Here is a 24,520-nt window from a genome sequence, read left to right on the forward strand (position 1 = left end):
TCACTACTGAGCTTCACTACTGGGCTTCACTGCCGGGCTTCACTACCGAGCTTCACAACTGAGCTTCACTACCGAGCTTCACTACCGGGCTTCACTACTGAGCTTCACTACTGAGCTTCACTACTGAGCTTCACTACTGAGCTTTACTACTGAGCTTCACTACCGAGCCTCACTACCGGGCTTCACTACCGAGCTTCACTACCGAACTTCTCTACTGAGCTTCACTACCGAGCTTCACTACTGAGCTTCACTATCGGGCTTCACTACTGAGCTTCACTACCAAGCTTCACTACTGAGCTTCACTACCGAGCTTCACTACTGAGCTTCACTACCAAGCTTCACTACCGGGCTTCACTACTGAGCTTCACTACCGAACTTCACTACCGGGCTTCACCACTGAGCTTCACTACCGAGCTTCTCTACCAAGCTTCACTACCGAGCTTCATTACTGAGCTTCACTACTGAGCTTCACTACTGAGCTTCACTACCGAGCTTCACTACCGAGCTTCACTACTGAGCTTCACTACTGAGCTTCACTACCGAGCTTCACTACCGAGCTTCACTACCGAGCTTCTCTACCGAGCTTCACTACTGAGCTTCACTACCGAGCTTCACTACTGAGCTTCACTACCGAGCTTCACTACCGAGCTTCTCTACTGAGCTTCACTACTGAGCTTCATTACTGAGCTTCACTACTGAGCTTCACTACCGGGCTTCACTACCGAGCTTCACTACCGAGCTTCACTACCGAGCTTCATTACTGAGCTTCATTACTGAGCTTCACTACCGAGCTTCATTACCGAGCTTCACTACCGAGCTTCACTACCGAGCTTCACTGCCGAGCTTCACTGCTGAGCTTCACTACTGAGCTTCACTACCGAGCTTCACTACCGAGCTTCACTGCCGAGCTTCACTACTGAGCTTGGGTTTTCTGAAGGTGAAGAAAAGCCCTGCAGTGGGGGTGCTGTTTTAAAGTCGGGGGCTTGGGCTCACACGCGTCCCACAGCCACGCTCCACACCGCACTGTTGCCCCTGGTGACACTGCCACCGCGTGCGCCACCGCGAGCGGAACCCGGCTTCAGCTCGGCGTCTCTAATTCAGGCTGATGTGCTGAATGTCAGCAAAGCGCTCCTTTCACACCCGGATCAGTCTGCAAACGCGTAGCCAGGCATGTCTGGGGGAGACAGGACAGATGCACAAACAGGCCCGGCTGAAATTAATGTTAAATTTCTCCATGGCCACAGACTTACTGCAATAAACATCTAACATAAGAACTGAAGGCCATGTGTGACCGTGGAACCATCGACACTGGGCAAGGGGAAAAAGATCAGCCTTTTGTCTTGATTTGTAATGGCGAGTTTATCAAATAACAACAAATCCACATTATTTTTTCTGACAAGCTTGTGCAACCCCAGATCCAGAGTAGTTTGAATGAGGAGAAATTCAATAAACACAGAAAGAGCTCTCAGTCTAGTGTTATATTTTCAACTAACAGCATTATGCGTGTGGAAGATTGGGCCCATTTTAAAGTGCACCCAGAATGCTTCAGCGAGAAATCCTAGGAAAGCTCTCAGCTGGCCTTCACGAAGACTGCTGTGCGTCCAACAAAAACACATTTCCCCCGCTTCCCCTTCAAAACCACACGCCGCACAAATAGTATTAAACAACAACAAAAAAGCACGTTATGCCAGAATTTGATTTATAAAAGGTTTAAGTACCGCTGCCTCTTTCCTCTGACATGTGCTTTTCAAAGATATGAACTTAAAGGAACGCTGAAATTAAATGAAAATAAAGACAGGTATTAAACTGCCAGATAATAAACCACATCTTCTGCTCGGACACTCGTTTTGGTTCCAGTCTTGGCTATTTTGTGGGGAGGTGTAGAAGGCATTGTTTCCTCAGAACGCTCATACAGGAAGGACAGGGCAGGACTGACTGTGCAGAAGCTCCACCCCCCAGGACACCCCCTTATGAAACAGATTTGTTCAGACATTGAACATGACACCAGCCCCCCCAAAGCGTTCTGAGATATTTTACAACCGAGCCGCTGAGGTGGACAGGTGTCTGCGGGAGACGACAGGCGGCGGTGCAGGTGGGGGGTGGGGGGAAGTGGGGGGGCTGATGGATGAGCCAGCATCAAGCGCAGAGGAAAAACATGTTAATTTTCACGTGTCAACAGAAGAGAGGTGGCAGGTACGGCTGAGAACCCGCCGCAGAAACCTAGCACGTTAGCACGTTAGCGCGCGCGGCTGTCTGATTGACACGTCATTATGAGGCAACTCGGACGCCGTGGCGACGCTGACGGACCACGGGAGAGAAGGGGGGGCGCCCCGTCAGTGCTAATGCCTTCAACTAGCCAAGCTTTTCTGTACAGAGGAAACGAATCACGCAAAATAATGAGACCATGGGCCCATCATTGTAATGATAGTTATAAGGGAGGTGCAGTCACCATGGTAACGAGTGTTGTGAATAACCGAGCAGTGGTCTCCTTCATTAAATAAAGTGAGTCTCTTCGTACCAAACGCCTGTCCAGTTGTTTTTTTTTTTAATGTGCTGGAGGAATATGTCACAGGTCTTCCAGGGCTGCACACACCGCAGAAGCGCACGTGGTCTTTTAAGGACAGCGCCCCCCAAAAAGCTGCAGAGACGGTGATGCTGCTTTCTGCGTTTTCTCTACGGCTAAGCTGCGCGAGGATTTTGGACGCCGGTAATCTACATGAGCGCGTGACACTGAGCGTCTCTCTGATCTGAGAGCGCTCTCAGCGCCGCTGCTCTCCTGACGCACCGCAGATGAATAAACGTGCGCTCTCTCGCGTGATAAACGGCTCCAGAGCGGCTCGTATCAGAGCACCCACTATTATTATATTTATATGATTATCATAACTGCGACGCGGCCGTCACGTCGGCCCGGTTTATCCGTACGGACGCCGTGTCTCTCGGCGCCCGAGCGCAGCGTCGTCCCACGCCTCCCCGCGGCAGAGCAGACGGCGGCGACCTCGTTAGCGGCTGTCCTTACTTCATCATCGGCAGCCGCCGCATGCGCCGCCCTCCCGCCACGCTGGCGGGCCCGAGACGCCGGTACCTGTCTCCCGAACTTCATCCATCCTCTCCACATAATTAAACCGGCTCGCCAGGTCAAAGCGCCCTGCTAAAGCAGCGCTTTATAACGGCATCAGCACGCAGCATGTGGGGCCCGCCCGCCTGTTTCACCACCAATAAACACACAGCCCTTTTAAATTTCAATACTGAAAAAAACATACAGCCCTTTTAAATTTCACTATTGATAAACCTACAGCTTTTTTCAATTTCACTACTGAAAAAACACACAGCCCTTTTAAATTTCACTATTGATAAACCTACAGCTATTTTAAATTTCACTACTGAAAAAACATACAGCCCTTTTAAATTTCACTGCTGATAAACCTACAGCCATTTTAAGTTTCACAACTGCTAAACCTACAGCCATTTTAAATTTCACTACTGAAAAACACACAGCCCTTTTATATTTCTCTACTGCTAAACCTGCAGTCCTTTAAAATTTGACTACTGAAAAACTGGTCCTTTTAAAATTCCCCTCTCATTTTCCTTTAAAAAAGGCCAGGGAGGCACGCGTGTGCAGTGCTGGTGAAAGGTATCTTGTCTGCAGCCTCTCAGTGCTTTCTCTGTTCTCTTTCCTGTGACAGGTGGAGGTGCTTACAGGGAAACCTCAGCTCACACCTGCTCACTGAACAGCCCTCCGACCAGCGTGTGAGAAATGCGCTTAGATTCCCACAAAAAGTCTCTCTGCAACCCGGCCTGTCTCATCTGGGACGGGCCCCGAACATCCCACTCCTCCACAAAAGCTCCTAAGCGAAGGTAGCTATAGTCTATCTATGTTTTTTGAGCTCCCTGTTTTTGGAACAGAAAAGCAGGGCATGCTATCCGACCCCCCTTTAACTGTGAGAGGCTGTGCACGCAGGCCAGAGAGCTGAAGAGAAGCCGCGATAAACACATTTTCACACCTTTACAGGTGAAAACTCTGCGGTGAAAACCTGTCGTTTCATATTTCACTTTCGACCGTTTAGCTCCCTCTCCAACACAAACTGACCGAGAAACATTTTGGCTTCTGAAGATTAAAACGCGGGGTGATTCGAGGACACACGTCAGCCCGTGAACCGCAGTGATCTTCCTTTCTTACTGCACAGATGTAAGAGAATATGTTAATGCATCATTAAACAAGTGCAGCACTTTCTGACAAGAGACAGAGACGAAGGATGAAGATGAAGAGCGCGATCAGGTCGAGGAGGACAGCGTCTTTCAAGTGCGTTTACAATGAGGAGGAGGACAGAGTGATTTCACATTTCCTTCAGCGTAGTTTAATACCCATAATATCATAAGTACACCTGTAGCACATCTTACCGTACGGTAAAGCAAACTGACAATCAGAATCAAGCTGCAGATTTATCTGCTGAGAGCGGATTTTACAGATACCTTACGAGAAAGAGGACCGGAGTCTGGAGAAAGAGCTTAGTGACAAACTGCACACTGGCCCACAGTCCTGATTCTCTCTCTCTGTCTCTCTCTCTGTCTCTCTGGCTCTCTCTCTCTGGCTCTCTCTCTCTCTCTCTGTCTGCATAACACAATGCAGCCCGTCTGAATAACTTGTTGGACTTAATGATCTTGTAAAATATGCCCTCTTTATCAAGGCTTGGGTCAAATCCATCTCAATTCATAAAATCTAATGAAACTCAGTCAATTAATTTAAAACTCCTCACGAAACATTAAGATAATGTATATATTTATGAATGGAATTTGAATTTAATTGTAATTGACCTCCACCTTTGTTTTCTAATGCAAAAGCATTCATTTTACATCAGAAGTGCCAGTACTGTTTGCGCAATGCATTTCTCTCAGTAGTACTGTTATATGTGATGCAAATGAGAGGACATTCATTATGTGTATAAAGCAGCTTTCTCTCGCAGTTACACAGGGCGTTTTATTAGTGTGAGTCTGTGAGAGCGGTGTCTGTGAGAGCTGTTAGAGTCTGTGAGAGCGGTGTCTGTGAGAGCTGTTAGAGTCTGTGAGAGCGGTGTCTGTGAGAGCGGTGTCTGTGAGCGCGGGTCCTTCAGGCTCTGCGTCAGCTGGTGGCCTCGGCTCAGGACCGACCTGTATTAGATTAATTTCGGCATTTCACTCGTACAATACAAACCAAAATTAAAATGTCACCCGCACAACACAGAGAAGCATACTGGAGCAGAATGCCACCTGCAAGTGCAGCATTTTTCATTAGAAAAAAAGAAAAAAAAACCTCAGAAAGAATTTTTTTTTTTAAATGTTTTTTTTTCTTCCTTTCTCACCTAGTTTGGAGTGTCCAATCATCACTCATGGCTGTAACCGTCCCCCAGACCTGCACCTCAACAGGACGGGCCGTCCGGCTGGGTCAGGCTCCCCCCCCGCCCCCCGCCCCCCCCCCAGGGAAATCTTATTACCTCTCCGGCTGCGGTTTCCGCCAGCGCGAACTCCAGCGTGGGGACGGCCAGGCGGTCGGCGAAGAAGCGCACATCCCCGGGGGGCTGAACAGAGCTGACGTTCGCGCCGGAGCAGACTCCGCCCCCTCCGCCCCGCGTGCAGTTCAGGGACAGCTTCTGAAATATCAGCAGGGGGGGAAACACACAGTCAGGCAGGAGAACAAAAACAATAATGGCAAGCTGTGTGATATATTTAATTGAAGCCATTGTGTGTCTCACAGGGCACTGCGGTCTGTTTCTTATATATAGTTGACCACTGAACTGATGTTAAAAATAACAGCTAATGAACCAGGACTGAAGCAGAAATCACACCAGGGAGTGTGAATTAAACTGGAAGCCAGGCGAACCTCTCCTGGACATGTTTCTCAGAACGCTGTTCCCATGATGCCCCAGGCTTCTACAGTGACTCATAAATGTCACATATACAGGCAGTGCAGGAGTCATATTAATCCAGCAGGGATGTTTTTTCAATGGTTGTAATAATTTAAAAAAATGCTTCAGGTTGTTCTTTCTCAAAGTGATACCCGCAGGTCCTGAACGTTTGATACACTCACTCCCCGTCCTGCTGAGGAGGAGCTGGGAGACTAAAAACAAAGCAGCCCGTGTTTTTGGGTCCTTTCAAACAAAGCTCCAATATGGCCAGCAGCCTTTCACTCAGATTTGCACAGAATGTTTATTTGGACCGACGCGGTGTGTCTGACTGCAGGACTCAGACTCTGGTTGGACCGACGCGGTGCGTCTGACTGCAGGACTCAGACTCTGGTTGGACCGACGCGGTGTGTCTGACTGCAGGACTCAGACTCTGGTTGGACCGACGCGGTGTGTCTGACTGCAGGACTCAGACTCTGGTTGGACCGACGCGGTGCGTCTGACTGCAGGACTCAGACTCTGGTTGGACCGACGCGGTGTGTCTGACTGCAGGACTCTGGAGCGGATAAGAGCTGACACGCCTGTGGCAGAACTTCTCTCGCTCTCAATAAACGCTGCGGACATTACATTACATTACAGGCATTTAGCAGACGCTCTTATCCAGAGCGACTTACACAACTTTTTTACATAGCATTTTACATTGTATCCATTTATACAGCTGGATATATACTGAAGCAATTTCGGTTAAGTACCTTGCTCAAGGGTACAACGGCAGTGTCCTACCCGGGAATCGAACCTGCGACCTTTCGGTTACAAGTCTAGTTCCTTACCCACTGTGCTACACTCCGTCCAGACCAGGACAGACCTGGCATCCAGCTAAACTCTAATGATCTTCAGCTCTCCAACATTACCAGCTTCATCTTCTGTGCGTAGTTTAATTTTTAATGAGCTCGCAGATATGGGGTAATCCAGCCTGCTCTTCATTACCTGCAGGGTAGTTTTAGGGGTGCGTTTCAGCCTCCAACGCACCCCCCCCCCCCCCCACACACACACACACACACACCCCTAAGCACAACAAGAGTCCAAATGAACATTTTTCCCCTTTTAAAAAGCTGCCACAGCAGTCAGTTCGGATTCCCAGAAAGGCTGCAACAACCACAATGCACTGCAGAGGCTTTCATGAACAGAAGGCGCACTTAAAAAATTTACTCTTCTTTTCTTTTTCATAAAGTGGTCTATTTAAACAGGACACATGACTGAAACATTCCCATATTAAAATATGTTAAATATGCCCGAATCTGAAAAATTAAAACAAACTAATTTAAAATAAAATAAATAAATAAGGAAGGAAGTGTTGGGAGGATTGAGAGACTCAATCCTAAATATGTCTGGAGCTATGCATGAATACATCCTGCACTTACCCACAATCCTCTGCGGTGAAAAGAGACAGACCAAAGGAGCACAGACTGGCAGTTTGTGATCTCCTGGAACTGCTGACCTGGCTAATTTAACAGCACAAGTCTAATAAATGTTTTAAAGCGTAAAGCAAAAACAGACAGAGGAGAAAAAAATATATTTTTCTTTTTAAAAATTCAGAAGCATGTTACTACCCTTCCGCATTCCCACCCCTAGCAGAGAGAATTTGTGAGAAGAGAGTAGCTTTGAAAAATGCCATCCTCAAGGGGAACAGTGAAAATACAGTATAAATGAGGAGAACAGGGTCTGTTCTCTCCGTAGCACTGATTACAATACCTACACATCTGCTGGCACAATCTACACGGATTCTCTCTCACAATCTACACCGATTCTTTCTCACAGTCTACACTTTTTCTTCCAATTCTTTCAACCACTTGCATGTATTATTTAAAGCTGATTACTGTACTCACAGTTTGCTGTGTGTGCCTAGACCATGGAAGACCAAAGTGAGCCCATCTAACTGATGGTGAGGTACAGCTATGCTCATATTGTTTTTAAAATCATCTCTGCAGTAAGACCCCTGGGGATACTTCCTTGTTAATGATTCTGTTGTATTCCCTTTCATACCAGTTCAAAGACTACAATGACAGGTTCCTGTTTTCGCCTCAAGATGGCTTTTAGTTGCGTTTGACATGGCTGTATTAAAACATTAATGATTTACCTCTTCATGCTGTGCAAACAGTAGCATCACCAGCTACTTCATTCAAACACATCTGACACAAAGAACTGCACTCTTTTTAATCGTCTGCTTTTGAACATGCATTGTGGGTCATCATCGACCGATAGTGGCAACTCTGTTCTTGAAAGATATGGGATGGAACAGAAGAAAAAAATCACCAGAAAATGCCATATTTCTCAATGCAGAATTGTAGTTTACTTAATGGTCAATTAGAGTGCATGAATATCAGCACATACATGCAGCTGTGAGGGCAGTGATTAATATTACACTGCTGATGTATTGATCTGTATTTGAATTACGAGCGCATTATCAGCCTAATTAGCTGTATTAACATGACATTCTTATCATTAAAGAGGGGAAAATTCTCTTCTGTTAATTTATCTGCCTCACTGTGCTGTAATATAACTGTACTGCCAGTACAATGACAATTACCCATCAAAGAAATAAACTTGAAACATTTTAACAAATCATTTGACAGCCATAACCTGTGCCATATCGTCACTGAGATTACCTTTCCCTGAAACGCTCCTTTTTGTGTAAGATTTTAAAAGCTTTTCACAACCAGTTTAGCCATATTAACGGTTTGAAAGTAAGATACCTCTAATTTAATTTCATTTCTGCTTTCATAAAAGCAACCAATCAAAGGCCTGAAGCAGAGAAACATGGGTGTGGATTCGTTGGCTCGTGCTGCTAATTCAGTTGTACAGAGCACACGGAGGGACACGTGACACTTTACACGAGCCTCCCTTCCCTGTAAGGGCGGGCTGATTTTCGTCTGAACGCAGATCACTGCAGGACACAAGAGGCCCTGGTGTACTCCACACAGAGGAACTCCATCACTGCCCCCCTGACTGACGAATCAGAACTAAAGAACTCATACACAACAGCAATAAGCAGAAGGCGCAGCCAAAAATGTTTTAAAAAAAATACAGACAGAAAAAGGCAGAATGGTGACAAAATATGGTCCTTTCTTTATGGGGAATAATGTGCCAATGAGCAGACTGTTTTAAACTGTTCCCCCTTTTGACCCACATATGTTTGTGTATTGTCTGTGAACTACAGTACCCACCAATACCCTTCCATATACTGCAGTGAGAGGCACAGTACACCTCCCGCTTGAACTACAGTACCCATCAACACCCTTCCATATACTGCAGTGAGAGGTGCAGTACACCTCCCGCTTGAACTACAGTACCCATCAACACCCTTCCATACACAGCAGTGAGAGGCACAGTACACCTTCCGCTTGAACTACAGTACCCAGCAACACTCTTCCATATACAGCAGTGAGAGGCACAGTACACCTTCCGCTTGAACTACAGTACCCAGCAACACCCTTCAAAATATCACAATTAGATGTACAGTGGACCCTCCTTGATTACTCTCTCTTAATAATGCCCCTGTATTCAGAAAACTTGTGGAGTTAGCTTCCATTTCCCAAACTGTGTCACTGCAATACTGTGGGAACAAGGTTTGCAATCTAACATGTGTAAACTCTGTTACAATGGCCTGGTCGGTAGTTCAGCTGAAAAAGATTTTTTTTAAAGTTGAAATGTCAAAAAGAATGTATCAGTGCCACATTAATAGTTTTACTATAACACTAAGCAATGGAATTTGGGCAACCATTCTTCACTGCAGGGTTTGTGCTTGTGTGTGTATCGGTTTAAACAAAACCAATTTCAAATAAGTTAGGGAGAAAAGCCCAGCAGGAATAATCAATAAAAAATGTCAAATGAATTAAAAACATTGCAGACTGGAGGATGATGTCGGAGTTGCAACCTGCATTCTGTGCAGCTACAAAAAAAAACAAGAGACTGAACTCACAAACCTGAGTAATATTTAAAATGGCTTCACTGCTTTGAGTGCTGAAAACTGGGGTTCCTGTCATTTTAAATATTTAGGCTGAGTTACACACTATAAAAATATACAGTATACTATAAAACAACAAAAGATTTACATTTACATCCATCAGGAAACAGTCATATATTGATAATCCCTGTTAATGGACACAGCTTCACAAGAGGAAGAAATATGTGCAGCCCGATGAATTAAACATTCTGACTCCATTACTCCCTCTTTCTTTGCCTCTCTATCTAAACTCACACGGATTTGCGCTGCAAGGAGAGCATATTTCTACATTTCCACTTACAATATCTCAAGTCAATTATGATTAGAGACCTTACACTATGAAACCGTGCTGTTTAAACCACCTTTCCATTCAAAGTAATTAATTTTAATGGAAAATAATCTCAATTTATTCAGGCTATAATTGAATTTTCCTTTTTTTTTTGTTTAGGTATTGAATTGCTTACCTTTACTCTCAATGCTAATTTACAGTTGAATATTCTGATGAATAAGTTAAAAAAAAAAATCAGTTTCAATGGGCATTGCCCCAGAAAGCACAATGACAATTATAAAACCTGCAAATATTGATTGCATTAAAAATACATGCAATCTAAATAAAAAGAAATAAGATTAGAAAAACACACAAGAAAGGGGCTGAACTTGAGAATAGTGGGAAAGGAAATTAATTATGAATTATGAATTATGGATAAAATACTGTGCCTTTTCAGCCTCATGCAGGAAATGGGAAAACAGATTTAGTTTTTTCTTGATTTTCTAGGCCTATGATGTTCGTCATGTCCTCTGTCCAGCGTCAGACCTGATGGAAAAACACTGCCGTCGCTAAAATACACAACAGCTTTTTAAAACCCTCTCTTCTCTGCACTCATCTGCTCTTCTGCAGTTCATGCGTAGGACAGTTCCCACATAGGGCAAAAGCACTCTTACACTATTTTCATACTAATAATAAAAGTAAAAAGTCTGAGAGTCTAACCGATAATGCCAAAGTACTTAAAAATCATATAAAATAAAAAACAGACGGAACTTTGTGTGTGCTAGCATCCAGGCCGGTGTCAAACGTGCCTCACAACAGCTGGAGACCTGGACAAGAGGGAGAAAACGACCCCCATGAAGCAGTGAGTTTGCGGTACGTTCAGCTCAACTCTGCTGCTCTCACAGGAAGGAGGCAACAGGACGGCTCAGATCAGCACCGGAACGATGTAGCGTCCGTCCTGCCCTACGTACGCAGCACACAGCTCTTCTGTGCAGCTCACTTCCTCTTCATCTCTCTCTCAGACACACAAACCACATCTACAGTGAGCTCCACAATGTTTGGGACAAAGACATTCTTTTTTTTTTTTTTCTTTTTCTTTATTTCTTGATTCGGCTCTGTACTCAGTTGTACTCAATTGAACATTTGTAATCAAGCAATTCCCGAGTGGTTAAATGTGCAAATTCTCAGCTTTTATTAAAGGGATTTTTTTGTTTTACTTCCCATTTGATTCCAAGGCCTCATCGTGTGTCTAATTGTATGTATACATAAGGCATTAGAAGCCATTGCAAACAGCAGGAGTCATATTTAATGTATTTAAAATTGAATTCAATATTCATAAGCAGAAAATGAAGCAGTGAAATCCGAGTCAGGGAAGAGAGGGGCTGAGAGAGGGGCTGTGCCAGCACACAGCTACCTTCTCCCTCCAGGAGAATCAATATTTAATTTCTTTGTCTGCTATGATAACAAGATGGTGAAATCATGGCTTATATGTGCTTAAATAATTCTGCAGCCAATGGGTGAGCGAAAAAGAGGGAGAGAGAGAGAAGGTGGGAAGAAGGAGAGGGACTGGGAGGAGAGAGAGAGGAAAAGAGTGGGGGAAGGAGAGAAAAGGGGGAGATGTGTGAGAGAGACAGAGAAAGAAAGAGAGAAAGACAGACAGAGACAATGCTCACTCTGTCTCTATGGAGCTCAGTGCTCACAGCCTCTATAGAGCCTCAGTGCTCACTCTGTCTCTATGGAGTCTCCGTGCTCACTATCTCTATGGAGTATCAGTGCTCACTCTGTCTCTATGGAGTCTCAGTGCTCACTCTGTCTCTATGGAGTCTCAGTGCTCACTCTGTCTCTATGGAGTCTCAGTGCTCACTATCTCTATGGAGCCTCAGTGCTCACTCTGTCTCTATAGAGTCTCAGTGCTCACTCTGTCTCTATGGAGTCTCAGTGCTCACTCTGTCTCTATAGAGTCTCAGTGCTCACTCTGTCTCTATGGAGTCTCAGTGCTCACTATCTCTATGGAGTCTCAGTGCTCACTATCTCTATAGAGTCTCAGTGCTCACTCTGTCTCTATGGAGTCTCAGTGCTCACTATCTCTATAGAGTCTCAGTGCTCACTCTGTCTCTATAGAGTCTCAGTGCTCACTATCTCTATAGAGTCTCAGTGCTCACTATCTCTATAGAGTCTCAGTGCTCACTCTGTCTCTATGGAGTCTCAGTGCTCACTCTGTCTCTATAGAGTCTCAGTGCTCACTCTGTCTCTATAGAGTCTCAGTGCTCACTATCTCTATAGAGTCTCAGTGCTCATTATCTCTATGGAGTCTCAGTGCTCACTCTGTCTCTATAGTCTCAGTGCTCACTCTGCCTCTATGGAGTCTCAGTGCTCACTCTGCCTCTATGGAGTCTCAGTGCTCACTATCTCTATGGAGTCTCAGTGCTCACTCTGTCTCTATGGAGTCTCAGTGCTCACTCTGCCTCTATGAGTCTCAGTGCTCACTATCTCTATGGAGTCTCAGTGCTCACTCTGTCTCTATAGTCTCAGTGCTCACTTTGTCTCTATGGAGTCTCAGTGCTCACTGTCTCTATGGAGTCTCAGTGCTCACTATGTCTCTATAGTCTCAGTGCTCACTATGTCTCTATAGTCTCAGTGCTCACTTTGTCTCTATGGAGTCTCAGTGCTCACTATGTCTTTAAGGAGCATAGTGCTCACCCTGTCTCTATGGAGTCTCAGTGCGCTCACTGTGTCTATAGAGTCTCCATGTCCACTGTCTCTATAGAGTCTCAGTGCGCTCACTGTCTCTATAGAGTCTCAGTGCTCTGTCTGTCTCTAAGGAGTCTTAGTACTCACTCTGCCTGTATGTCATCAGCTGTCAATCAAACATAGCAATGCTCTTCAGTACAGTAATGCACTGTGACATCACAGGTCTTCTGGGAGTAAACAATAAATGAATCCTTTGAAATAACTTCTCTTTCATACTATTTATGATTTATTATCAATAAAGAAATTAAAAATGTAATTTCACTAAACTGCACATGATTGATTAATTTATTATTATTTCTTTACAAAAATAAATAAAAAGAGCACACATCTATGGCTGAGATGGATATCAAATAACACCATTGCTTTACAGGATTACAGATCACATTGTCTTCCCAGGTTTCAAATCAACGGAAATGTCAAAGTTGTGTATTGTTACAGCCACTCGTATGACCCCATTCATTTCGCACTAGTAAAAAAATAGGCTGCGTTAAATGGATCACCCAAAGAACTCCAGAATGACAGAATCAGAAAACATCCATTCATAATGTGGCCAAGATTGAAATGACATTACAGGTATATTTCATTCCAGGAAAGTGACCTTTAAAAATTACATCTGCAGCAGTCAGGCTGAAAAAGCATATATCACATTTTAAAAGACTGGAACATGGAGCAGGAGCAGGAGCAGGGAGGCAGGCAGGGAAGCAGGGAAGCAGGCAGGCAGGGAGGCAGGCGGGCAGGCAGGGAAGCAGGCAGGCAGGCAGACAGACAGACAGGCAGGCAGACAGGCGGGCAGGCAGGCAGGCAGGGGACCTGCTCTGCTGCGTAGGCGTGTGATTATGCGCGAGTGAAACACCGCGAGGAGGCCATGCAGTGGCGTAGGCGAGCCTTGCAAGCAGAGAGCGATCCCGGAGCGATCGGCTCCTTTAACAGCGAAGCGCTTCGCCTGACGCGGAGACGCCTCCGCCACCGCTGCTCCGGTCTCCCGCCCGGACCCCTCCGCTCCGGCCCCTTCCGCCGACCCTCCGGCTCCCCTCTCGGTCCCTCTCCTCTCCGGCCCTCCCCGCTCCGGTCCCCCCTCCGCGCCCGCCCTCTCCCCGTCCGTCCCCGCCCGGCCCCTCCCCTCCGCCCCCTCCCCTCCGGCCCCTCTCCCGCTCCGCCCCTCTCCGTCCGGCCCTCTCCCGCTCTGGCCCTCTCCGCTCTGCCCCCCCCTCCGGCCCTCCCCCTCGGTCCCTCTCCCGCTCCGGCCCCCTCTCCCCGCTCCGGCCCCCTCTCCCCGCCCGACCGCTCCGGCCCCCTCTCCTCTCATTCTGGAACAGACATGGCTCTATTTGTGTAAATCAAGGTGAGTTTGTGTCTTTGGCTGAATGCTGCCTTTATTATATAAAAGCTATTTGGACTACAATTAAACAATGTATAAAGCACAGCGATGTGCAACTTAACGTGACCCAAAGACTTGCACGTTCTCTTTGTCTTACATTCTCTCATATTCTCTTTCTACCTTTCATTCTTGGTCTCCAACCCTCAAACACACATGCACACACGCATGCGCACACACACACACACACACACACAGTATTCTAAAATGGACAGTTCCCTTTTGTTGCTTAGTTACTAAGAAATATTAAACATCTTTACTGTGTGTTAATTCACACTGTGCTGAAGAAATTCATCACACAGTTCTTTCTCACAGTGGAATACATTTCAGGCGCTTTTGCCTTTAACAGTTAAAACTCACATCTGAACTACTGCAGTTACACAGCAGGGGAATGTGCTCATGTTGTTGGAACGTTCATCTTAATGAAAGCGCAACACGTGAAAAGTGAAAATGATTATAATTCTTCTCACATTTATGCCCACATTAATATTAACACTGCACTTTGAAGTGTGTATATAACGTCATTAACTATTTTACATCATTAATGAATGAAAATAAATGCACCTCACATCACAAAATTCACTTATGTGTACTGATCACAACTGCATCTATGGAAGTTGATTAAGAGATCCAAACTGGCCACATCAATTTTATTCCAGGCCAAGTACAGTGAAACAGAAAACAATGGTTGCAAGAGGAGAGCTGAGTGACGGTGAAAGAGGGAGATTGTTAGAGAGGAGAGCTCGGTGTGTGTGAAAGCACGTGCCACACATTCACAACTTCGTAGCTGAAATAGAATTTTCCCGGAAGTAATTAGTGCCTGTGCCCTGGTTCTGGTGAGAGAGCGCTCGGACAGAACTGACTGTTCAGTGAGCAGAAGCTCTATTAGTCATAGATCCTATGATATCCTATCATAGTTTTCTGTTAGCTTGAGAAAATAAAGCCTTTGAATATGTTTATTCTATCGTCTTTGCTTTGTTTTTCTTTTGGCATCATCCAAAAATGCAGTTTGTGTTTTTGCTCCAATAAGCTTTAAACCTGCTTTTATTTTTAAATGAATGGGTCTTGAATTCCCACAAATTTGGAGATTGTCATAACTGCATTCTGTCTTTGACAGTTGCAGCTGTGAGCAATGTGAAAATGACAGTGAACACCAGCACTATGGGAAAAGCACAAATTAATTAGGGCCAGTAACAAGAGCATAATATTCATTTCAGAACAGGATGGTTCTATCTTCATGTCACTCAAGCAAGCCATTTAGTCTCTGTGATAGCACAGCCAGACCCCTCAGCCATCCTGCCTTTGTTACACACCACAATGGATATCTCACCACAGATTGTTAAAGCTTTTTTACTTCAAGCTCGATAAGCCTAATTTAAGGCTTCACCATTCGTGTTCCATGGAGAACGCATTTCAGGCTGTGATCCTGGCTGGGGGATAATTGCCCTAAAATAACGTTTTAGAAAATCAATCATCTCCTTGGAAAAATTGAATCTATAGCAACTGATCTCTATGGCAACACTCTGCATAAAAGCATTTAATAACCTAAGGGTGGCAATATAAAGTTTATTGTGAGTGAAGAATCGCTGCCATAATGTATTTTGTCGATCACTCCACAGCTTCTCTTACGGAACCTTTGCAGATATTAGGCACTAGGTTGAGGAGATGTGATTCTGTTTTTTTAATAACATGTACTGGACCATGTAATCTTTCAGTCTGCCTCTTTAACCTGGGTTTCAGTGAAGCAGAAGTGGGTGTACATTGCCTATATATTGTACATGAGGCATGATCAAACCAATCATCTGTATCTAGTGAGCTGTCTGTTCAGTGCCTATGGCTCTCCAGGAGCTCAAAGCAGTAAGACCCGTTGACAGCACTACCTGCACAGGCGAACTGCAGGATCATGGACAGCACCTTACACACTGCCATCATAACTGCAGGACCATGGACAGCACCATACATACTGCCATCATAACTGCAGGACCATGGACAGCACCATATATACTGCCATCGTAACTGCAGGACCATGGACAGCACCATGAATAGTGACAGGCTAACTGCAGGACCATGGACAGCACCATGCATAGTGACAGGATAACTGTAGGACCATGGACAGCACCATGCATAGTGACAGGATAACTGTAGGACCATGGACAGCACCATGCATAGTGACAGGAAAACTGCAGGACCATGGAGAGCACCAGATTCACAGACAGGCGTACTGCAGGACCATGGACAGCACCAACCCCACAAACCAGCATGAGAGCAGCTGTAGGGAACCATGCTAGCAGCTAATATGGGTTTCAATACACACCAAAATCTAAGACTTTTAGAGTGAAGAGTTTTATAATAATAATTTTTATTATTATTATTATTATTATTATATATTATTATTATTAGATTTTTTATTTATATGAGTCTCTTTATTCTAATACAGATTTTTTCATTTATCACACATCCTTTATTTAACTAGGATTACCTACAGAGATGCGTGATTTCAATATAAAAAAGCCTTCCCTTTTGGGTCCAATATACTCAACATTAGTCTGGAGGTTACCAATTATCTGCTTCAGGGGAAGGACTTGAGCAGGTAGAATCAATATCAATCTTGTCATTAATCATTAAACCAATTAGACAGTGGAGCGTTTCATTTCCACATGCTAATACAAACAGAAGCATGCATGTCTAGAAACCAGGTTGTGAAGCTCGTGGTCTAATGAGGACATGTGACAGTTACTTGGTCCGCCTGGTGATCGGTTAGCTGTGCTGTTTTTAAGGCGCTTCAAATATTCTTCATCCAGCAGTGAAACTTAGGATGCCTTGGGGATACCTGTGCTGCCTGTTATCTTTCATCTTTGTTTATTCTTCACATTTGTGTTTGTGCTTGCGAGAGAGGAAAGAGAAAATAAATATCAGAGAACTTCCAGACCAGACAATGAGTGATTAATGCCAGACAGCATAATGGAGAACTTCACACACAAATCACACCGCACACAGCAAAGAAGAGCGAAGTTTATGAAACGTCGCCATATTGACTGAAAAACCCCTCATGGACATTTATGTCTGAAATTTAAAACATGGCCTCAACCGCAGCTGCATAAATATCAGAAATTGTACTCTTGAACTTTGTGCCAAACCGGAGAATTCTGTGGGGAAAAACAAATCAAACTCAACTTCTGATCATCTTGAGTAAGAGGTAAAATATTGTATATATTGTATTTATCTTTGTTTCTGTAATGGTCTTCTGTCTGTGCTCCTGCTGTAGTCCTGTGTGTATATCACTCTCGAAAAAAATCCCTTGTAGAAAATGTTTTTCTTATCTAAAAAAACGAAGATCCATTCTTATATGAAAAACCGTCTGCAAAACATCTCCATCTTTATGGTGTGGGCCTGCAGTCGCGTTACATTTCCATCACGTTCCATTTGGCACACGCTTTTATCCAAAGCGACGTGACGAGGGTGAGCAGCGCAGAACGCTTTGCAGAAACGAAACGGGAAGCAAATCGCGTCCTGCACTTCCTCTGACGCATGCTCTCCAGAGAGCCGTCGAACGGACAGAGAACCGTCAGAGAACCATCAAAGAACCATCAGAGAACCGTCAAAGAACCGCCAGAGAACAGTCAGAGAACCGTCAGAGAACCATCAGAGAACCACCAGAGAACCGCCAGAGAACCGTCAAAGAACCGCCAGAGAACAGTCAGAGAACCATCAAAGAACCGTCAGAGAACAGTCAGAGAACCATCAGAGAACCGCCAGAGAACCATCAGAGAACCATCAGAGAGACGCTGGTGCGTTCTGCATCCAGATGACACTGCATGACAGGAGTAAGTGGCTGTAAACAAACCCGAGGCCTGGACCAGGAGCAGGAGAGAGGGCCTTTAATTTGTGCTGAAGCCACCCGGCCACAGAGCACTCTATTAGGGCCGGTTTATTGATCGGGAACAAATTGATAGCCAACGACAGAGATAAAATAAGCTGAAGAGCGAAAAAGAACGTGTGCAGGATTTGTAAAGCCCGAATGCTTCTTCTCTTCTTTCTGCATGTCTCCTCATTGAGGACCTGTCATCCATGCCAATGGGGCCCAGAACCTGGCTAGCTTCAGTAAGAGAACCAGACTCCATTAAAGCACTCAGACAAACAAAAATCCCCACCTTTCCCCGCTATTGAGCAATCAGAAACTTTGAGATTAAAATATCACTAATCCGGAAACTTCTGGCCCTGTATTAAAAGACTAAGGGTTCATTGCCTGTAAATTGCTATTTGGAAGGAAAAAAAAAGCTCATCTGCTGTTCTGAAAAACTAAAATCCATTTTTAGTTCCCCTCAGGACGAAGCAAACGTGCTTAATATCAGTACAGCAGCAAAATCCATTCAGCAGAAAAGGACCTTGAGAAACAGTGATAAGCTTGGGCTCTCTCTGGAGGGGAGGAGCTTGGTGGAGCTGCCGTACGTTATTGATGCACATCGATGTTGGCCGCGTGGAGGTGCAGCAGCGGGGGACGCAGTGCGAGGAATGGGCTGTTTCTCACGGGGATGTGCACACCGAGCAGGCTTTCAAAGAATCCCCACACAGAAAACTCCACACAAAGAACACTCCACACAAAAACTACTCTACACAAAGAACACTCCACACCGGAAATTCTACACAAAGGACACTCCACACAGAAAACTCTACACAAAGAACACTCCACACAAAAACTACTCTACACAAAGAACACTCCACACAAAAACTACTCTACACAAAGAACACTCCACACTGAAAACTCCACACAAAGAACACTCCACACAAAAACTACTCAACACAAAGCACACTCCACACTGAAAACTCCACACAAAGAACACTCCACACCGAAAACTCTACACAAAGAACACTCCACACAAAAACTACTCTACACAAAGAACACTCCACACCGAAAACTCTACACAAAGAACACTCCACACCGAAAACTCTACACAAAGAACACTCCACACAAAAATTACTCTACACAAAGAACACTCCACACCGAAAATTCTACACAAAGGACACTCCACACAAAAACTACTCTACACAAAGAACACTCCACACCGAAAATTCTACACAAAGGACACTCCACACAAAAACTACTCTACACAAAGAACACTCCACACCAAAAACCCTAAACAAAGAACACCACACAAACATTACTCGACACACAAAGAACATTCCATACAGAAAACTCTACACAAAGAACACTCCACACCGAAAACTCTACACAAAGAACACCACACAAACATTACTCTACACACAAAGAACACTCCACACCGAAAACTCTACACAAAGAACACTCCACACAGAAAACTCCCCACACAGAAAACTCTCCACACAAAAAAAAACACTCTACACAAAAAAAACACTTGTCTGTTGACTGTTAAATTCAGCTGTTGGTAGTTTTACTCACAGACATTCGTTACTTTGGCAGGTTGAGTAATCGCCAAAATAAAAAACATTTTTGTTACACTAAGGCACTTTGCTGGCATAAGTCACTTTCAGGGGTAAGACCACAACAGTCACAATCTGTTCTGAATCTACCCTTGAGCCATAACACATGTTCAACATTTCCATGCCAAAGCACCCTCGAGCGCTCACATGTAATGCCACAATGTGTCATACACACAACATGTGTCTTCAAGAGCTGATTATAACCAACAATACGCTGATTATAACCAACAACATTTTAATCTCCATATGGTCAGAGACACTATGGAGATTAAAAAATACATGGGAAGGCACAGCTACAGTATATCCACACTGATGGGATAACTGCAGGACCATGGACAGCTCCCACCCCACACAGGCATGGTGGCAGCTATAGGTGTTCCGTAAGTAACTGGGCAAACGTATCACACGCCCAGGGCACAAAGGACGTGCTCCTGGGCTGGGGGGGGCCTTGCCGGGCAGTGAGTCACTGTGCAGCTGGAGAGATGGACATTCCACTCTCCCCCTTTCATCTCCCGGACCTGGGAGTCCGGAATTCTCTCACAAATAACAGAACTATGCACCACCAGGCACTTCCAAAAAACAGCTCATAATTACATAAGCTTCTGCATGCTTTTTTGAGGAAATAACAGTGAAGTATGTAATCTGCAGAATGGGAGATATTCTGACTGCCAGCGCCTTATCATAGACTTTGACTGACAGCGTCATTATTTAGGTAGAATAAAGAGTGGGGGCGTCTGGCAGTGGTGGGGGAATCAACTGTCTCCTCACTCACCCCCCCCCCCCCCAAATCTGCTGCCTGCAACAAATGGGCCCAAAGAAAAAATAATATTTAATTCAAGGGGAATCTGTGTCTCTCCAAACCCTGAAAATACGTTTTGGTAGTATCAACGTTTTGGATTTTCTGTTGACAGGATTTTGGGAAGCACAGCTGAAGATTTATTAAGAAGCTGGGATAGGGTCATTACAGCTGATGAGCACTCATCAGGGCAGGTATTCTGCTTAAAACTCCAATCAGTACAGTAATCAATACAGGTGCGCACATATCAGGCACAGGTGTGTGTGTATCAGGGCACAGGTGTATGATTTATGAACCATTTCCAATCCAAATATCAACAGTTTAACTCTGATTTGTTTATGTATCATCTCACTGTTTTAAATTCCAAATTAGGTTTTTCTGAGAGCAGTATGTTTCATGGTTTTTTTAAGGGATTCACAGAAATTCACAATATGATCACGCTGCCAACTTGTATACAGGGCAGAGACAGAGAAAATCTATATTTGTGACAAGTGCTTTTCTGCATTGCATCCATGTTAAATACACTTCCAAAAGATACAGGGCCAGACCATTTCACCATAAAATATACATACATCAGTAAATGCATGTATATTTTAGGAGACATTTATGTCTTGTACATAATTTATACGTAATCTTTCATCCAGTGTCATCAAAATTATTTATAACATTGTGCAGAATTCCCAGAATTCAAGCTAGACAAACATGGACCTTATATTCTGCTCAAAGTAGTTCTAATAGATCGATCTCAGTGGGTTGCCATAATAACAGCAGCTGTCTCAGCAGGAATGACTGAGACATGGTTGCAACTCACTGCAGGTAATAATGTACAGCAAATGAATTCAGTTCAACACAAATGGCAGAAACCTTAAGGAGATGTAGGCCTTAAGGTGGATTAGCTTGGCTTAATAGGGGTTTAACTTGCCTTATCTCAGATGAACACTCACCACTCAGAAACCATCAGAAGTACCTGTAGTTGAAAGAGGGATGTTTGTGTAACCCGGAGTCCAGAGACCATATATGATCACCATTAAGCCAGCATACACACCACATTAGTGAGTCTTTGTCTTTCTCATGTTAGTGAGTCTCCCATGAGGACGCACTGCCACTGACTTGCATGACTGAGCTTCATTCACTGACTGACTGACTGACTGACTCACTCACTCACTGACTCACTCACTCACTCACTCACTCACATCGCTCAATTAATTAATTATTTCATTCATTCATTCACGTGTTTGATTGGCCAGAGAAGTCCCTACCTGTCCCCACCTGTACAGGGAAGTCTCTCATGGAATCACCACCGGCCAATCAGAGATCAGGAGGAGGTTTCCATGGAGCATATATAGGTTAAAAAAAACATTTTAATTCTTCTGGAGGAGAGAAAAGTCCCCATCTCTTTCGTCCAGCTCAGCAGAAGCCTCTGCTCAGCGCAAAGCACAGCGCTAGCAGGACATGCTAACTGCCAGCCCTGCGTCAGCGCTTTACGATACAGTTTACGAGGCATCGCTCACCTCCAACAAGCACACGCACAATAACATAATATCCCAATGAATAATAAAGTGGATATCAAATATTTTTCAATGAGGAATCTGACGCGATGCCCCTCAGTTTAAAACAGAATGAATCACTTGTGTTGCCACAACGCCCAATTAAACAATGAAAAGTCCCTCAATTTATTTGGCGTTCTCTGTGCCGCGGTCCCAGAAGAAGAATCCCTTTTATTATAATTGGTTCCAGAGCACCCATTCCGAAGGCGTGGACACGGGGGCGCAGCAGTTCTGAGGACGTCTGCAGCTCCAGATAAGTGGGAAATATTACCTGCGTCTCGCAGACGTGATTTATTACGCACTCAGAACGCCTCCAAGTGCCGGCGCTGCAGAGCCCGGCTACCTGCGAGATGAGGAGCGACCCTGAGGCAGGCTGCTCGCTGAGCCAATCCACACCGAGGGGTGGAGATACGGGCCTGGGGGGGGAGAAACAGGCCTGGGGGGCGGAGAAACAGGCCTGGGGGGGGCGGAGAAACAGGCCTGGGGGGGGCGGAGAAACAGGCCTGGGGGGTGGAGAAACAGGCCTGGGGGGGACAACAGGCCTGGGGGGGCGGAGAAACAGGCCTGGGGGGCGGAGAAACGGCCTGGGGGGGGAGAAACGGGCCTGGGGGTGGGGGCAGAGAAACAGGCCTGGGGGGGCGGAGAACGGGCCTGGGGGCGGAGAAACAGGCCTGGGGGGGGCGGAGAGAACAGGCCTGGGGGGGCGGAGAAACAGGCCTGGGGGGCGGAGAAACGGGCCTGGGGGTGGGGCGAGAGAAACAGGCCTGGGGGGCGAGAAACAGGCCTGGGGGGGCGAAGAAACAGGCCTGGGGGGGGCGGAGAAACGGGCCTGGGGGGCGGAGAAACAGGCCTGGGGGGGCGGAGAAACGGGCCTGGGGGGCGGAGAAACAGGCCTGGGGGCGGGAGAAATGGGCCTGGGGGTGGAGAAACAGGCCTGGGGGGGGAGAAACAGGCCTGGGGGGGGCGGAGAAAAGGCCTGGGGGGCGGAGAAACGGGCCTGGGGGGCGGAAGAAACGGGCCTGGGGGGTGGGGCAGAGAAACAGGCCTGGGGGGGCGGAGAACGGGCCTGGGGGGCGGAGAAACAGGCCTGGGGGGGGGAGAAACAGGCCTGGGGGGGCGGAGAAACAGGCCTGGGGGGGCGGAGAAACGGGCCTGGGGGGTGGGGGCAGAGAAACAGGCCTGGGGGGCGAAGAAACAGGCCTGGGGGGGGCGAAGAAACAGGCCTGGGGGGGGGGAGAAACGGGCCTGGGGGGCGGAGAAACAGGCCTGGGGGGCAGAGAAACAGGCCTGGGGGGCGGAGAAACAGGCCTGGGGGGGCGAAGAAACGGGCCTGGGGGGCGAAGAAACAGGCCTGGGGGCGAAGAAACAAGCACACGGGGTCTCACCATCACATCTATGGATAATTACATGCTGGGGGTGGGGCAGAGGGATGGTAACCCTCTCATTAAAGAGAGAGGGGAAACCCACTGGCTGCTTAGAGAGATGCACAGCACAGACACACCTGACATAAGCACAGAGCCAAGAGGGACAGCGGATTTCACCAGACGTGCTAAATTGCTCACACAGGGACCACTGGAGTCATCTTGAATCGCAGGCAGGTGATCAGCAAGACACTGTTTATCTTATTAGCACTGTGTAATACAACAGTCCTGTGCATTCACGCTTTTCTCATGTTCCTGTGTGGGGACGGTGTAAAAATACATAAACTAAATGAAAAAGAAAAAAAAAAAGCTCAATTCTGAGATCTGTATTTGTAAAAAGGGTAATTACCTGTCACCTCACATTTTCCTCCCACTGGAACCTTAATGTTTGTTTTTCTCACGTCCAAAGCCACCGCAAAATGCCATTCTTTTCCTTTTTTTCCTTTTCTGAGTTTGAAATTGAGTGATTATCGTTTAAAGAAAACTGCATGCCTGTGCAATAGTGTCACACAGCCCTTTTCTGCTCGAACGTGACTGGTGTGGTTTTGCTGTGTTTTACACGGTTTGCTTCAGGGCAAACTTTTATTACACAAGTAAATTGGACATTTAAAAAGAGCCTAATTTGTACTACTGCAGCCACTTAGATGCGTGATACAGAAAACAATGTTAGACTATCAGAGCAACACACTGTGCTCCCAATTACAAGCAAACAGAACTTACATTACACCCCCCCCCCCCCCACCTCCCTCCCTCCGCCTGGCCTGCTAGTCCCAGCTCCTGAATATTCTAGAGCAATTAGCTTCAGTCAGCCACACAGAGATCTGGCATCTTTGATTGGTTTGGAGTTCATTCAATTATCATGCTAATAAGAGCGGCTACTGTCTTATGCCATTACCAGCCCTGATAGGCACAGTCTTATTACCATAAGTCATTAGAAATTTTCATTGGGGGGGGGGGGGGGGGGGGGTGGGGGCAAAACTGGGACAAATTAAAAAAGGTAAAGGGGGGATTAGGAAGCACTTGATA

General features: G+C 45.8%; 1 protein-coding gene across 3 annotated transcripts in view; it reads right to left on the bottom strand.

The window, feature by feature from the left end:
- Nucleotides 1–24,520, bottom strand: part of LOC135252177 (inactive N-acetylated-alpha-linked acidic dipeptidase-like protein 2) — a 329,826-nt gene that overhangs the window by 64,923 nt on the left and 240,383 nt on the right. For all 3 annotated transcript variants that reach the window (XM_064329975.1, XM_064329977.1, XM_064329974.1), the window contains one exon: nt 5,469–5,624. In XM_064329975.1, coding sequence (XP_064186045.1) covers nt 5,469–5,624 — 156 coding nt within the window. The remainder of the gene's footprint in view (nt 1–5,468; nt 5,625–24,520) is intronic.

The sequence above is a fragment of the Anguilla rostrata genome, chromosome 4 (assembly GCF_018555375.3).
Source record: "Anguilla rostrata isolate EN2019 chromosome 4, ASM1855537v3, whole genome shotgun sequence".
Classification (NCBI taxonomy): Eukaryota; Metazoa; Chordata; class Actinopteri; order Anguilliformes; family Anguillidae; genus Anguilla; species Anguilla rostrata.